The sequence below is a fragment of the Xiphophorus couchianus genome, chromosome 9, assembly GCF_001444195.1.
Source record: "Xiphophorus couchianus chromosome 9, X_couchianus-1.0, whole genome shotgun sequence".
NCBI classification, from domain to species: Eukaryota; Metazoa; Chordata; class Actinopteri; order Cyprinodontiformes; family Poeciliidae; genus Xiphophorus; species Xiphophorus couchianus.
The window spans coordinates 24,750,048-24,767,728 of record NC_040236.1 but is presented as its reverse complement, the minus strand read 5'-3'; the positions used below and the strand labels follow the sequence as shown (position 1 = coordinate 24,767,728).

Below are 17,681 nucleotides of genomic sequence, written 5' to 3'. Positions count from 1 at the left end.
ACGCCACTTTTAATACGTCCGGCAAAGTGAGCACAAATGCCTGGTGCAAGGATTCAAACATCTGTTTTGTTGTCATTGCAGAGAGCAGCTGGGGTTAAATATGAATTCATTGGGACAAAAACAATTTTTTTCAAAGGGAAAAAAAAAAAGTTTATTCATTTCAAACAATAGTGCAGGTGTATAGTTCAGCAATCTAAAATAAAAATAGAACTTTCCAGTTTAGTTCTTTTAATTGAAACCGGCTCAATCTACATGTTCAGGGGGAACAGTGTGATTGTGTTGACACCCCTTTGAAAGCCGTTTATGTGAAACGATTATGACTCTACATCAGCATTTTTCTTTGGCACAGAGGAAAGTTATAAATATCAACTATCCAGACGTTTGTTCTGCAGAAAAAGCTTCAAACTGCTGCGTCACTCGACTCTGATAAATTTAGTAAAGCCTCCTCTGCTCTTTCCCCCCCATCTCCTCTGTGTAAAAGCTTACAGTGACTGCTGGTGAGACAAGCACAAAAACATAGAGCATGAGATTCTGTTTATAGCTTCAAACACCCGACGACAATAGTCACCCAAAAATAGGCTGAAAATGCGAAGAAGCATTGCAGTCTGACAGACACTTATTCAGTTTATTTAGAAAATCAAACGGTATCGACCTGGCTCAGTGAGTTTCAAAATGCAGTGTGTAGGAAGAGATACAAAATAATACAATAGGCAACCGTCACTTAACATTTCTCTACAGGAAGATCAAGTTAACATTCTCTATATTTGAGCAGATCTCCGAGGGAGAAAAAAAAAAGAATAAAATACTAAAAAAAGAAACCTCCATTTTGACAAACACTACCTGATAAACAAAGAGCCCTGGGAGGCGGGGGACCCCCAGAGAACTGTGCCCGAAATACAGCTGAGCGACACGAGAACAGTGGACAACGACACGCCGCGACGCCCCGGGACGTCCCAAAGTTAAAAGGCAACACACAATACAGGTCACAAAGAAAAACAAATAAATAAATAAAAAGATTTCGCCACACATTTGTAATGCTGAAAGCGACAAAACTTTTAAGGCGGATACGTCGCTGTCATGTGCAAAAAGTATCTTAAAACATGTGTCCTCTCCTCTTGAGTGACAGGTGTGCTTTGATTCTCTCCTTCTTCTTCGCTGACTTCTTTTTTTTAAAAAATATATTTAAAATGTGAAAAAATGTAAAGAATGATTGCATCATCACTATGTTGCTTGGTATCACAGGCATATTCAAGGCTTCCGGGAGAGTGGGGACGGTGCAAGGTGGGTGTTGGGGGGTGGGGCGGTGCGGTGCGGGTTTAGTTCCTGTAGCTTTTGCGTCCCTCTCCCTCCTTCAGGAAGGTCCATATGAGGGTGTTGACAATGTCGGGCTGGTCCTGCTGCAGCCAGTGGCTGGCCCCGGATATGATATTGAGACGGAAGTGATTCCTGATGTAGAGGCGGCACGCCTCGGCCATCTCCTGCTCCAGGAATGCGTCCCGCTCTCCCCACAGCAGCAGCACCGGAGACCTGACGTGCTTGTGGCTCAGAGGGAGCGAGCTGGCGACAAACAGATACAAGTTACACTTTAGATTACATGTGGAAGAAGAAGAAGAAGAAGAAGAAGAAGAAAAAAGAAATTGTTTTGCAGAAATATTCATACTCCTTAAATGTTTTCACATTCTCTCACATTAAACCTGCAAACTTCAATGTATGCCATTGAAATAGGTAGGTAAGAACAGGGATGTGCACAGATAGACACTAGGTGGTGCTAGAGCACAGGCCGTTTTAACTTCAGACTAAAAGTGCCCTTCTGAAATGGTTGGGAGGGGAAGGGGGGGGTTCAAGCAGTGTGTTGTGTTGCCTGTACAAAAAATAAAAATCACACACTACTAAAGCTACGTTCACACTGCAGCCAGAAGTGAACCAAACTGCAGTAGAGCTGGCATGAAAACAACAAGGAACAAAGGAGATGGTCTCCGGTCTGGAGGCCACACAACTCTAGAAAAATGTCTCAACTACTTTTGAGTTGAGATTTCTGAGCTCGTCTGAAACAGGCCCAGTAGATCCTGAACAACTGAAATGCTCCTGTTTATATTATCTGCACTATAGTGATAGTGAAATCCCACACAGTGTGTTTTCAGCTACATCATTAAAGGGTTAATCAATACATATGAAATGATTGGATGAATAATGAATGACTGTATGTTGATATTTACATCCCTGGTGGTCATGGGTCAGAACAATTTCTTTCATGTGAGCAGATAAAAGCTATTCTGAGGAAGCTCATTGCTTGAGAAGGGAGCAGATGGCCTGCCCAGTCATGCACGCACAGTTCACATGTAAAAAAAAAAAAAAAAAACAGTACATGCCCTTCAATATTCTTCCCTGTTTCTCCTTTCGGCTAACAGAAGTGGATAGTTTATAAAAGAAAGCTGCAGGATGATGCAGATATTTGGTAGACTTGTGTCAGCGATGATAGTATTTTTAGATACTGTCATCTAAAAATAGAATCTATTTTTAGATACTATTGCTAATTTATACAGATTGTTTTTAAAACGTGTATCTTGTGTGTTTCTATTTCTCCGAAATAGAAATAGATTTTCTCTAGATGTTCTCTACATGATGTTTTGTATGTGAATTAGCAATGCTTATTATGGCTAACTCACAAAGGCTATTCTGCTGATGTTGCGCCTTTTCTCTTTGAAATGCTGATACTGATGAAGTAGTGACAGTGAGTTGTTATTCATTCCACTGTACGGATTCAAGAGTGCTGAAAAGAAGATATTGATGTCAATTCAGTGAATATTATGTTGGGATGTTTTGTTGAGCTAAAAGACTCAATTTATTCATCACGGCTGGAAATAATTGTATCTACACGGAGTGAGGAGTTAAACTTTCACTGAAGTGACTTAAAATTGTATATGACACTATAGTGAAAGATGTTTCTGCTACATGGAGGTTGTTTTTGTGTGTGTGTGTTGAGGGACATGAAGAACGGCGAGCCAGGATCCAAAAGAGCGGATTCACGTTGTGTCCATGACGATGCCAAAGAAGAACCTTCTTCTGTTCCACTTGATTGGTGGGATTGCACATATTAACGCTGCCCGGGTAGCTACAATATGACATCCAGATCTGAAAACTGAACGGAACTGAAAACAAATCAAAGGGAAAAAAAACCTCTTGAACTTGACTGACTTGACTTAGGACTAGTAGAAGAAAACATTGACTATTTTGTTCTGCTCGTGTTATTGTCAGAATGTGTAATAAATATGTGTTTTGTTCAACACAGTGTTTCCCTTGCTCCTCCTGAGTTGAACCTAGTTCGGATAAACTATTTGATTATAAAGAATCATAGTCACTCATTCCTTTGTCGCAGGTGACTTACCAGATAAGTAGATTTTACACCATGAATTGTTCAGAGTGAATATGGCATCACTGTGCTTGTACTGTTTAGCAACAGTACAAGCACAAATTGTAATAATGTATTTACTTGAAATTTTATGTAGTGGGCCAACACAAAGTAGAGCATAATCATGAAGTGGAGCACATGTTGCATAACTCCCTAGACTCAGAATCAAACATGAAGAAGCAGCATTCAGTTTTTATGCTCCTCTAAACTGGAACAAACTTCCACAAAACTGCAAAACTGCTGAAACACTGAGTTCAATTAAATCAAAGCTAAACCCTCACCTGTTTAGATGTGAAAGGTCAAAGAACTGGACCTTTGCTCAATATATTTGAGGTATATTTGATTGATAATTTTTCATGTCAAAATATAATGTTTAATTGGTCACTGTATTATGTTTTTATGGTGAAAAGCACTTTTAACTTTCTTGTTGCTATAGAAATAAATTTGACAGCTTTTCATTAAAAATTAAACAAACAAACAAAAAAAAAAACCTGGTGGTGGCCATTTGTATTGAACCCTCATTTTGTTACCCAGCTAACGTTCAGACAGCGTTCCCTGAGCGTAGCCATGAATGTTCGGTGAACGTTTACAGATGATGTTCGCCAAGAAACTCAATGAAGCACCATGAAATGTCTGGCGGACAGCCAGCCAACGTTCACTGAACACACAAACGAGTCAGTAAGACTAAACCCTGCTATGATGAGAAGTCCTCTAATTAGTCAGAAAAGTCCACTGGATTAAGTCTCAGTATAAATGCAGCTGTTCCCTGTATGTTCCTCTGTTACAATGGTACAGTTACAGTCAAGAGTTAAACCAAATGGGAAATCTGTTGGCAGACCAGAAAATAGATCAATGTTTACAGATGTTCTCCATCCAATCTCATTGAGTTTACTGTATCTTACAATGAAGACAATTTTGAAAACCATATTTTTCTCCTGCTTCCCAATCATGCACTACTTTGTGGTTGTAGATTTTGTGACAAATTTTAACTTTAAAATTTAAACTCCTTGAAATTGGGCAGCTGTGTGTTTAAAAACTCCTGCTTATTATGAAACTCCGCCTGCAGGAAGTCATCAAAATATGGCCACTCTATAAACCTTTTGATAATGTTTCTACCAGCGTTGCACTGAGAGGTACAGTAGCTCTAATGCTGAACTCAGCAGATGTGCAGGTTCACCAGTTGTTTGCTAATTGCTGCTGGCTAGTCTGAAGGACCTGAGAGGGGAAGTCGTGGGGGAGGTGTGCTCTGTGAGGCTGAGCTTAGAAGCTTGGAAACTGCAGCTAGGTCCACACAGGCGTTTTGCACAGGTGAATGGTTGCCATGGAGATTAAAGGATTACTCAAACAAGCATGAAAGAATCCAGGGAACACTCCAGTTATGGTTTTGATAAAGGAATAACATCGGAACATGATGTAAAAAAGTGGATTTTACATAATACTGTCCCTTTAAGGATACAAAAGGTTTTATCATATTGGACTGTGACACAGTCCGACTCTGAGCATTTAAAAGGTTTGTTAGTTTGGCTAAACAAAGCGATAAACAATCAGGTGACATTTTGTCAACAGAACCGGGTCACAGTGGCTGAAAAGCATCCTGCTGCTTTGTATGTGGGGCAGGTCAGCGAGTTACCCCAGATGCTTTCAGACCCTTTAGAAGACTTTTCTCCAATTCTTTCTTCTTTTTTTTTTTATTTAAAGAAAAATAAAAAAGATATGAGATATGAGTCAGCCCCCCTACCTGAAGACATTCCTGTAATAGTTGAGAGCTCCTGTCAGAGCTCCCGGCTGTGAGAGTGCATACAAGTAGGCTTCCAAGTCCTCTGCAGTGAGCCATCGGCCCTTTCTCCCGATCCCGGTGTTCCGACTGGTGAACAAGGCTTTGAGGGCCTGCAGGACAGACAAACAGACAGCAGACTGACACTGGAGCCGTTTGATTGGCAGAAAACTTGCAGGACGGCCAACGTTCCCGTAACGTGAGACAGAGAAGCTGCATCCCAGGTGAGATCAGCTCTGACGACCTTCAGCTGCAGTTCGGGCATCTCATGCTGTGCTTCTAAACCTGAAAAACTCAGACTGAATATGGCATCACTGTTAAAGCTGATTACCAAAACTGCTGCCAAAACAACAGGGATCTCTAAAATTCAAGAAAAAAGTGAAATGGCTCACCCTCATGCAGATTTCTAGTTGATCACACAAAACATTTCAGATCAAACCATTTTCAATGTCAGACACAAATATGACCAGTCTGCATCATTCACAACCATTTCACTTATTAAGTAAAATTAACTTAAAAGCTGCTGAAGAGTTCATCCCTTGTGATCAGTTGATCTTGAACGAGGCTGAATTGAAAGTAGAAAAAGCCAAAAGTCCTCCATAATGATGTATGGAGATATTGCAAGTTCAGGAAGCTTTAAAAACTGAATTTTTGAATCAGCTTTGGGTGTTTTTGTCTGATACCACCATTTATTAGATAAAACCTTTAAAACCTTTAAGCAAAATGTTTCTAGTCATATTATTTTGACTTCAATGCTGTATTCATTTTTGTAATATTAGGACTTTCTATTGGTACTTTTATGACTTTATTCTTAAAATATTGTCTTTACTTTTTGTATTATTAGACATTTATTCTCGTATTATTTCAACTTTGTTGTCGTGTGACTTTTCTAGCAATGTTATGACTTTTTCTCATACTACTTTTTTTGTCACAGTATTATGACATTATTCCCATAATATTATGACTTTATTCTTGCAATTTACTGTTTCATTCTTAGCCTGGCCCAACACTCTGTCGTAGGGGACAGAAACTGTACTGCAGCACCGTTTAATAAGGCGATAATAAGGCACCAGCTTCCTCTCATAGGAAAGAAGCCAATGCAGCTTCAGCCTCAGCACTAAGAAGCTCTATTTATGCAAAATAATTTAAATCCACTCTGTTGACAAATCTGAAATTGTCTCTGATCATTTACATATCAGGGAAAAAGGTATCAGCCCTATTAAATGGGGGGCACTTTGAAAATTAGGTGAGTATTTGTAGATTGTACACAGGAGTGCATGTCTACCAATGACACTGACACAGAAAGACAAACACTGCAACAGTGTGCAACATTCGCCAGTGCACACACACCCCTACACGCACACACACAAGTGTGTGCCCACATACACACAAGCTTGACCTTGAAAAGCATATAAGCCCACCTTGAAGTCGTTGATGGAGAGCATGAGCTCTGGGAAGCGGGGCAGCTGGAAGAAAAAGAAATGGCTGGATTTCAGCAGCTGGCTGGGGTGACGCAGAGCATAGTCTGGAGGAGAAAGAGAAGACAGACAAGAGGGGGAGTGAGGGAGACGTTTCATTTTTGGCTTTAATTAACGGGAAGTTTGCACACACTTGCGAGGGCTGAGGATGGGATTTGACTTTGCTGCCCCGTCTCCTGCAGTCAAACCTGCTGTTCTTGCTTTGTGCGTGCCTCCCTGTAATTAGCTCCTCATCATCCTGCTCCCCCAAAGGCAGAGGAAGATTTGCCAGCTAGATGCAGACACGCAATCGAAGTAATGACGCCTCCTAATTAACGATCATAATTCCTGTAATATTCTGAGAGCCAGATCGGAGTTTCTCTAATTAGCACGAGGGAAAATTGGTTTTCCTTTGAAGCATGAAGAGCGATGCATGAGGATGTGTTCGTGGCAAGACACCGTACCTGTGAACACAGAAGGATGGGGGCAGTTCAGGACTATCAGCTTGGTCACCATCTCAGGGTAGTGTATGGCAAACAGCCACGCTATGGATCCACCCCAGTCGTGGCCCACAAGGCAACATCTGTTGTACCCTTGGAAGGAAACAAACAAACACACACACAACATTTTCCTTTTCATCAAAACTACACCATGTGGACATAGTCTCATAAATAAAGACTCTCCCTCATGCAGATTTCTAGTTTATCACACTTAAAACATTTCAGATCAAACCATTTTCAGTATCAGACACAAATAACATCAGTCTGCATCATTTAAACAATTTTATTTTATTTTTTTTTCATCTGAAAAGAGAAAAAGAACTTGGTTTGAGTAACAGGACAACAATTTGAAGCAGAGCAGAGTTAGCCTCTGGACAGCTCAACACCTTAAAACCTTAAAGATAAAGGTCTTGGAGTGGCCAAGTCAAAGTCTGGACTTACAATAGTGTTTTTAACCAGAAGCTTAAAAACACTGTAAAAAAAAAAAAGAAGCAAAATACGCCCTTTTTTCTCTCACTGTCTGAAGTTAAATCAGACCAAATTTCTCCTGTTTTGGATCAGTTAGAATTATTACAATTATTTCTATTCACTAAATGCCACAAAAATGAGAGAATATTTAAGATATTTATTTTTTAATGTCATTAATGTCATTAAAATAAATTTTCTGAGTGTTTGGTAGCTTCTTATAGTCAGAAAAATTAAATGTATGTAAACTTCTGGTTTCAACTGTAGTTTCAGAAGTACACACACTGTTTGCCCTTTATAGCCCCTGAAACACTTTTTTACGGTACAGCATAGCAGGTAACACCTTCCACCCTAAAAGAGCCTTTGCTCTTGTCTAATTAAAGTTTGTAATGAGCGACAGCTGAGGCAGACCATGACTAAAGGATCAGAATGATCACATAACTGTTCCCATCCCCACTGAGTAACCCCCCTGAGCAACCTGTGATAGACCCATTTCCACCTGTTTATACGATTTAGCCGCCCATCAACGCCGAGCTCACACATCCTTCACAGCGACTCAGCAAAGTCTCAGCGCTGCTTCAGACAAATCACTGCCTGCTCATTCCCTTTTAATGGAGGAGACGAGAGCAGCAGCCTACTGCTTTAACTATCACCTTCTGTCATATTACAAACACAAAGCTCTGTGTATTTCACTGGGATTTTATGTGGCAAACCCACACAAAGTAGTCAACAGCAAAGAAGCAGAAGGAAAACAATACATTGAGTTTTACAACCTGTGTCAATGTGTATCCATAAACTCTAGCCTTATGGAATTACCGAAAGAAGGACACGGTAATACTAATAGTAACACTATTGTGATTACAAAGAACAATTCTAAAGAATTTGTAATCATTTTTATTATTTAGGTCAGGGACTGTTGGAAGAGGAGGACACTTTATCGAGCATTGCCAGGTTAGCAGACAAAATCAAGTTTATGTAGCTTTTCTATTTATAATCCTATGAGGAACAGCAAACCAAAACTGTCTTTAAAAACACATTTAAAAACGATAAAAATGATTTGGTGTCAGGAAATTGGGATGAAGCCAACAACAGGTGAATCTAACAAGAATGTAGTCCTGGAGGCTTTCCAAGCTAGCATGAAGGCTTTCCCAACTAGCATGAAGGCTTTCCCAACTAGCATGAAGGCTTTCCCAACTAGCATGAAGGCTTTCCCAACTAGCATGAAGGCTTTCCCAACTAGCATGAAGGCTGTCCAAGTAGACCTGAAGCAGGAGCGTTGTACTTTGTCCAAATGGATCAAAAAGGATCCAAAAGACAACCAGATTCTTCTAAAATAAGGAATTACCAAGAAGCTGAATGTATTTGGGATGGAACTACAAATGACAGCTGAGCAATGGAACGCCACTCTGATACCCATCATCCTCCAGATAACACAGGACGATGTGGTTTTAGTCAAAGCACATTCAGCCTGTGGAAGGACTTGAAAACGTAGTTTTAATTTGAAAACCATGTATCATTTTTTGTGCCACTTTACTCATAATGCTCTGCTTGATGTTGTTCCATCAGTTAACGTAACACATTTCTTTTGTAATATGAAAGGATGCTGAAAAGTTCAAGAGGTATGAATACTTTTGTAACTCTGTAATGTGGATTTTTACCAGGACTGAAGTGTGGCTCGTGTCAACGTCTCTTAGAGTCTAGTTGAGGGCTCTGCCAGCTACGGCTCCAAAATCGAAATGTTTTTGATTATGGCTACAAAAGGAAATGGTCATTTTAGGATTAGTTTTTTTTTTCTGTACGTTCTTATGCAAAATATGCACATAATATTTACAGCAGGCTAAAAGTCATTAGCTTTGAGCTATGTTACTTATCTTTCTTCATTTTTCATATTTATGGAAAAGTCTCACCTCCATTCAACAAAAAAGTATTTTTTTTTCTTTTGTAGTCGAGAACTCATTGTGCTTTAAAATCTGAAAATAGAAATACATTTTCGTTTCACTCGTTAGCTTTCACAATGAAACATTTCATGTTGTACATATTTGAAAACAGTTCTTGTGCGGCTCGAGTTTAATTTTGTAGCAGGGGGGGCAAAAGCGGCTCTTTGACCGGAAAAGGTTGCTGACCCCTGGTTCAGTTGCTGAGCAGAGGACAGAAGGTATTGTACAATCAGAGCAAGCTTTTTTTTCCACTCTTAAGTGACCATCAAGCATGATTTGCACAGCAGGATAAATTATTGAGTGCTTCACTCCCCACAGCCTGTGAAGTAACGTACAGTGACAGCAGGAACAATGCAGAGAGCTCTTCCTCCAGTCATCACTGGCTTTACTAAAACAGAGCTTTCCTTAATGTTTCACAGAGAATGTGCTCCGAAGATTGTGGAGAATATCACCAAAGGCTGAACTGCTCACTGGGCTCAGATTAGGGACAACACATCAGGCTAATAGTGGAGTTTAATCCACAATCAGCTTCTGGACAGGCACTGGATTGTCTGCAAATAGGAAACCAATCAACCAGTAGCAACCAGTAGCAGAGGCTACACTGGGTTCCTTCTGGCTCTCTGGGGTTTATAAGAACTCAACTTCTTTTATTTGTTTTCTTTTACTTTTTACACTATCGGAGAAATGCTGTGTTATGGTAACAGTCGAGAGACAGTCAGTGAGGAGACATCACTTATGAATGAGCCTTTTAGCACAACAGCAGAGGAGGCAGCATTCACAGCTACAGTTATGACAAAATCAAAGCTCACCTTCTTTCAGTTCTGATCAAATCTAACTTTAAGCGTACAGAAACACTCAACATTTTCCATACTGTCATTTCATGTTGAAAAGCTGCGTCTGGGTTTTGCAGCGACGTCCACTCATGGGAAGACTAGGACAATTTATAGCAAAATCAAAATTTATAGCACCATCAAGTAACTGTGTTACCTTCAGTTGTTATTAAAATGCTGTATAAATCAAATATGACTTAAAAGAAATTCGACTTTGCAATGTGACGCCTTGAAATTGGGCACTGTCTCTTTAAGAAGCTCCTGCTCTTTCCACCACCCCGCCTACAGCACATCGTCACAGCAATGCTCCTTCATTATGTTGTTCTTAGGATCATTGGACTGAGAGGTTATGATGGAGGAACAACACTATAACATGATTCAAAGCTCAAAACAGTTGATTTTACATAATAAACTCCCTTTAAGTAATCTTCCTCAGTATAAAGAATAATTGGAATTGAATTCTGTGGAAGTATTAGAATCTTTATAATTCTTCTCAGATTGATGTGCAGCAGCAGTTGCTTCTCTTAGGAAGTTGTCGGTGTCTTTCCACCCTGACACTGTCTACATGTAGAACTCCTGCAGTCACAATGACCCAGGATGTCTTCATCCCGTTACTTCTTCCTCTGTTCCATTTTGCTTTCATTTTTGTTTAAAGACAAAAGCAGTGTGAGATCTGGTGTTTATTTTCACACGCTTGACTTTTAAATTTGAAATAATTTAGAACCAGGTGAGGATTAGAGGATTTACTGTATCTTCTGAAAGGTTAAACAAAGGGTGTGCTTTCTTTTTCCAATAACTTTAATTTATTTTTATTTTCTAAAGCAAAAGTTTGCATCGCTTGTCTCATGTTAACGGAAAAAAATCAGAAATATGATGAATGTTACTGGCTTTCAACCATAGTCTAACTGGAATACATTCAATGTTTTTTTTTCAAGTTTGAATGGTTGAATTTATGCTTACTTTGCACATTAAAAATTAAATTCTGCTACAAGGTACAACAACTAAAGAACCGATAAATGAAGATGTCAGCAAAATGTTGTAATTGTGCTGATTTGCACATGAACCATTTTGACCTTCAGCCTCTGTAATCAGCTTTATTTTCAGCTTCCTGCCACTGATTTGAATCAACTCTCTGAAACCTAAACGCCCATTAGTGTTCAAGATGGTGGACAAGCTGGGAAAATCCTTCTGTAGTGAGATGTAGCAAAAGTAAAAGTGTGTGCATCTGCTAATTGTTCTGATAAAGCGAACAAATATGTCAGGGCTGGACATTGATGTAAAGCTTGTGTCTCTTTAACTTGTTAAATAGTTTCTGTAACTGGTTTATATGAAATACATGGAGGAACGTCTGATGTGCCAAAAAGCACCTTTGCTTCCGTCTCCTCTTCAAATACAGACATCTCCGTTTTAATGAACAACAGCAACTGCAGGAAAAACAGAAGGTGACCGTTCGAATTAGATCAGGTTTCTTGTAGTTACTCCAAAAGTAGCCACTTAGCACATTGTTAGTTCTGAAGTGACAGCTGAGAACCTGAATCTTCAGCGACACTTCAATGCTGGATTTAAATAGAACCTTAAAAAGGAGCTAAAGTGTGAAATCTGCATTAGTTTTAAGAGTAAAAGGAGGGGGGGGGGGGGAGGCAGCAGCTATTCTGGTCAGATAATTGTCAGATGATGGTGGTGGTGTGTGAGGACAGCCTCCAGCTTGCTCCCTGCTTGTGTTAGGATGGAGTCATCAGGCTGACTCACAGGAAGTTTGTCATGCTGTGTGCGCTGCAGGCCAGAGGGCTGTTCAAAGACCACAGACTGATAAACAAGTTTATATTTGACCTGAGACACAGTCACAACACCGTCCAGCCTGCCCTCTGGAGATCACAGGGAGGCGCTTCTTACCCAGGTACTCCACGATATCTTTCACGTCAGTGACCAGGTGGTCCAGCTGGTAGTTCTCCGTGGAGAGCGGCAGGTCGGATTCGCCGTAGCCGCGCATGTCCACAGCCACCACACGGAACTCGCTCTTGAACTCACGCAGCTGGTAGCGCCAGGAGAACCTGAAGAGAAACATGTATGGTTGTGATTCTGTCAGGTCGTAGTCATATTTAAAATAAATTTTAATATCCATTCAAGTGGGGCTTGTCAGATTTTGAAAATAACTTCTAAGCAAGTATTAACCCTCCCACTGTTTTAAGAAATGGAGTCCATTGAACCCTGGGAGTTTTTTATCGTGTCCGCGGTCGCTTTTACTTTTTTTTTGTGTGTGCCTGGTTTTGGGAACTGACGGTCTGACCAAACTCCTCCCTGACTCCTGCAGTCTTACCACCAGAGTTCAAATACTTTTCATTAACCTCATCATTTATGTTTTTAAATGTACTTCCTTTAGAGTCTGTAGGGATGGCCAATATGAACCTAAAGTTTTATCACAATATTTTGTGGTACTGTTATGATAACAATAAAAGTGATGATTCAAACCATTTATTACTTCATTTTTTAGGTAACTGTATGACTCTGACTGCATGACACAACAATCATAGCTCTACAAACACAAATACTGCTGCTGAAAAACATTCACATTTCTCATATGTTCAGCAGGATATATACTGGATATACTGGACATATTCTCATATCCAGTCATATAAAGAAGTGTGATTTATATTACTAAACTGCACACATATTTTCAAATTTATAGATATTTATTAATACTTTTATTGAAAACAAGTGGTGAAAATAGGAAACAACCCCGACGGTTTTGACAGAATAGTTTTGGGAGGTTTTCAATATCATTAATCAGGAAACCACCTTTTTTTATATTTTGCATCTAAACATTCCAACAATTTAGTTTGCTTCAATAAAATTTTGCATGTTTTAGTTTATTATTTAAACAGATAAAAAAACAAAACACCACATACATTTTTATATTTACCAAAATAAAAGGGAGCTTTTAACTTGGCCCTCAGGACAAAAATTGGGACACAGCTGGATTAAACCATATTCATTGATAAGAATGGTCCAGTCAAAGTTCAGACCTGCAGTGAATAGGAAATTAGGACTGAATACAAGCACATGGGACACTTTTTGACTTTAAATCCTTTTACAGCTGTTCACTACTTTGTTTTGGTCTATCTCACAACATCCTGAATGTTGCAGGGTTATGCATACTGCTGTACGATCCTCCGTACGCTGCTCTGGCTTTCGGAAAGTAAGTGAACAGATTTCAAAAAGGAAGAGCTGCATCTTTCTGACCACCTTCAGCTCAGTTCATCATCCCAATCAGGAAGATGGAGAGTGAAGCAGAAACTGCTCCTGTCTACTGTTAAATGAATCCCTTTTCAGCCCTCAGCCTACGTAACATCCTACAGATATGGACAGGCTTATAGCTCTTTGGCTTCACTCCAGAACACAATCCTCAGCATATAGATGTTTTTTTTCCATTTCAGGATAAGGACATCCTGAAACACCCCCCTCACTATTCCACCCAAGCCAATTATAATCCACGTCTGTGAATAAGACTGGGGTGGATTTTTGCTGAAGTCAGAATGCAGATAATAAACAGTGCTGCAGCAGCCTTACGGTGAAGAAGTGATACAGTCAATGGATGCTGTATGCAAAATGCAGAGTGTAAATGTTTGTAGCTGGACCCGGGGCGGTGCTCTCACCGCTACACCTACCAGAACTCGGGGAAGCCGTGCAAAAACAGCATGAGGGGCTTTCCTCTCTCCCCAGCAGCAACGTAGTGGAACCGCAGGCCAGACTCCTGCAGAACGGAAAGACGCACAAATCAAACCTGCGCCGACAACCTCATCCCCCTCTTCATACCCAGCCACAAAATACCGACTCAGCATTTCATGATTTACTGTACCTCGAGTGAAAAACTGAGCATCAGCTAATGTTAAAGCGGTGAGCGCACGCTCGCCTCCTAAGGAAATAAAGCATGTCATCTGCAGTGGACGAGTTGAATATATTTCACTGAAAAGATGAATGCGCCTTGGGATAGGTGTCAATCTACAACACAAAAAATTATGATGAAGATAAATCTGTAGGCAGCTCCTTATGGTTGAATTCTGTCTTTGCATTTACCTCTCAACTATGTCACGAGGGTTACAGCTGTAGTTTGTAACTTTTATTTTAAAAATGTATATGTTTTTTACATATTTGCTAAAATGATCATTATGTCGTGGAACAACCAATCAGAACCAGGAGGAGGTGCTTAGTGCTGGCAATCACTCTTGTGCTCATCCTCTGCTGCTTGCTACACAAATGATAATGCTAGTGAGCATAGATGAAGGTGCATAAACAGTTCTGTATGTTTTTTCCCCTCCTCTAGCACATTGAGCAGCGTACAGAAGGTTAATAGACAGTGTGAAGTCCTTCCTCCAGGCTTTTTGACCAGAGGAGGCGCATTTTTGTAGACAGCAGTAGCACTGGGAGGAGGTGGAAGAGCTTGATTTTTTTTCACAGATTATCTGTCTCATAACATATCGTCAGGACATGGTGACAAAAACATATTTTTGTAAAATGTGACATACTTTAAATCACTTTACATCCATCTGTGCCTTTTGTTTTCCCATAACCTTTGTTGTAGAAGAAGGAAGAAGAAGATAAGCTTTTTCATTATCTGTGTCTCTGATCCACCTGTCAATAATGAGTGAAAAGGTTAGTGTGTGTTTTAAAACATAACTTAAAAAAGGTATTTCTTGAGGCTTTGTTGAGACCAAAACAGAACTTTTCAGCCTACATAATACTACGAGAGGCCAAAAAGCTAACACTTTTCACATGCCCCTGAACACACCACCCTCACTTTTAAACAATGTTATTCGGAATTTCGTTCAGAATTTATGGGCAGATAGATGGTGCTAAATATAAGTAAATCCTGGAAGAAAGTATCTAAAAGGTTGGCAAAGACTTGAGAGTCAGTAAGAGGCTTAGCTTCTAGCTGGACGATGACCCTACAGTTTATGGTCATTGTGCAAAAGGCCGGGCGGTGTCATAGCGAGGGCGCCAAGAAAATGGTGGGGGGAAAAATTCAAACTTGAGAACATGCTTTTGCTTGATTTTTTGTTTTAGTATCATCATTTCAGTAGGGTTATCTGATGACAGGCAGGTAAAGACGGAGAAGCAGAAATGAAAGCTCTCAGGGGAAAATAAAAAACAGAAGAGGGACGATGAAAGATGTCACAGTATGAAAAAAACTTTTCAAAGTGGTTGACAGACAGTAGGTAGCAATTTCAGTCTATCAAACTTGTAAATATTCAGGTTATCTTAAATTACTAGTAAAATCAACTCTTGCACCTGTGCTGTAGCTACATGTGTATAGCGGTGCTAATGTGTCTCCATAGTAGCTGCCCTCCTGACCTAAACATACAGATAGAACAACTAGGTTTGGAAAAATTGCAAAATGCTATTTACAAATTGGCACTACTTTATCTGGTATGTTACATAAAGTCTCAGTAAAATACATTACTGTATCAGGTTGTAAAGTGACAAAACATAGGAAATCCGACGGGTGTGGATACTTTTGAAAGGCATTGTAGTGCAGCACATAAACATTTGAACTAGATTCAACTGTTTGGGGGAAAAAAACAGGCAGAGGAACACAGGGCATCATCTCGACTGCAGCACTTCAAGTCAAAAACAAATCTCCAGTGAACTTTACACTGACAAAACCAACATCGGAGGGTCAGAGGTCACAAGAGCAAATCATGTTTATGGATCAAAGCAGTGTGTCCTTTTCAAACTGGATCCTCCCCTCAACAACCAGTAGTTCCATTTTACTGCTATCTGCATTATGCACTTTCACTTGAATATATTGATTCTACAGATCAGTATTTTATTTGCAAAACATAAAAGAGGTGAAGCACTTGTTTGGGTAGAACTGCTCAACGGATTATCAACAAAGTCCCAGATCAGCGTGTTAAAACACGCAGTGAACACAGTCTGCAGCTGAATCCCGAGTTCTTCTTGTACTTGTGACAGATTACCAAGGGGGGGTGAAAACTCTCCTACACACTGTATGTTTTTGTTGCGGGAGAATTTAGTGACCAACATACTAAATTACATAATCGTTTTAACACGTCCTGTAGCTGTAGGTTGGTTGTTTGGACGCAGGTTGAAGCCCCGCTGCAGGCGGAGAAGTGAGGCGGAGGAGCTGTTCTTTCAGCACCGCCACCTGAGCTCCGCCAAGCCAACAACACAACAACAAGAGACCGCTTCACGATTCGGCTCAACTGAACCAGGCCCTGTCCGGCTTGTCACGACGCGACGCAGCGGGAGGGGGGGTGGGGTTAAAAAAAAAGAAAAAGAGAGAGAGAGGGAGGGAGGGGGAGTGGGTGCGGAGGGGGGCGAAAAAGGTGTGCGAGCACACGTGAACACACGCGCGAGGGACTCAAACACAATGAGTTCCAGCTCGGGCTCGAGACGGCGCGCGCGTCTTACCTTGATCCTAACATAACAATGAGTTCCCAAGGACGTGTCATTCAGACACGCAGGGGGAGTTTCACGTATCCCCCATTGGAAGGTTGTTGTCGGTCTCAGCACGATGTTCCAGCAAAGTTTCAGCAGGGCTGCGGTGGTGCAGAGAGCACAATAACCGTAGATCAGCGTCCAGTATCCCCAAACTCTGATTTTCAGCGCAAGTCTGATCAGAAATAACAGCAAGTTGTTAAGGACTCTCGCCATCTTCGCATTGCCGCAGGAAATCAATCCAGGTCGCTTTGCCTATTGATTTCCTTCCGTTAACCTGCCGGCTGGTGTTAAACCACAGCTCCGGGGGAGGGGTCGGAGGAGGGAGGGAGGCAGTTGTCTCGCTACCAGCTCATACGCACGACTGTCTGAAGGGAGGGTCCCGACGAGCGGCTGAATGGGACTGTGGCACGAGCGTCACGTCAGATTTTCGCGCTTGCGTGTGACACAGGCGGCGGTTTAGCGGGACGCGGTGCTGCCCGACAGGGAAGGACGGACCAAATGTCAGCCAGTAACCCGTTAGCGGCGGAGAATCCTGGGTTATTTTCCTTTGTTTTCATCGCAGCCAAGAAAAGACGGCGCTTTTTTCAGGGTAGAGAGAGGAAGTCCAGAAAAATCACTGCAAAACGGTATGGCGTCACGTCGCTGCTATGGTAACAACACCGCAATGACAACACAGCCTGCGTGCTTAGAATGCAATCAGCTGCTCTGGATTTACAAAGTTATTTTTCAAACATCTCGCCAGCCAGTTTCTTATACATAAGCCCTGACATGATGGCTGGGGTTCTAATGATCTATTTGAAATAATCAATACGGGTGTACTAAAAATATGAATAGAGTTAGAGGTCAAATG

General features: G+C 40.8%; 1 protein-coding gene across 2 annotated transcripts; it reads right to left on the bottom strand.

Moving 5' to 3' along the window:
- Positions 1-606: 606 nt before the first annotated feature.
- On the bottom strand, positions 607-17,470 carry ephx4 (epoxide hydrolase 4). 2 transcript variants are annotated; one of them, XM_028026814.1, is made up of 7 exons: positions 16,802-17,470; positions 14,038-14,123; positions 12,266-12,423; positions 7,105-7,233; positions 6,605-6,649; positions 5,148-5,296; positions 607-1,557 (listed from the first exon to the last, which is right to left on the bottom strand). In XM_028026814.1, the coding sequence occupies exons 1-7, from the start codon at positions 17,042-17,044 to the stop codon at positions 1,249-1,251; spliced, it is 1,119 nt and encodes a 372-aa protein (XP_027882615.1). In that variant the 5' UTR covers positions 17,045-17,470; the 3' UTR covers positions 607-1,248. The 2 variants fall into 2 exon arrangements, with proteins under 2 accessions (XP_027882615.1, XP_027882616.1); XM_028026815.1 differs by having other exon boundaries at positions 6,605-6,708; positions 16,802-17,464.
- Positions 17,471-17,681: the final 211 nt, after the last annotated feature.

What these genes read in the sequence shown, in the direction of transcription:
- ephx4 (XM_028026814.1), bottom strand. Translation starts at nt 17,044, where the DNA reads ATGGCGAGAGTCCTTAACAACTTGCTGTTATTTCTGATCAGACTTGCG. An exon ending in TCTCCATCAACGACTTCAAG is followed by an intron (nt 5,297 to 6,604) that starts GTGGGCTTATAT and finishes TCTGTCCTGCAG; the next exon opens with GCCCTCAAAGCCTTGTTCAC. An exon ending in TATTACAGGAATGTCTTCAG is followed by an intron (nt 1,558 to 5,147) that starts GTAGGGGGGCTG and finishes GTTTGTCGCCAG; the next exon opens with CTCGCTCCCTCTGAGCCACA.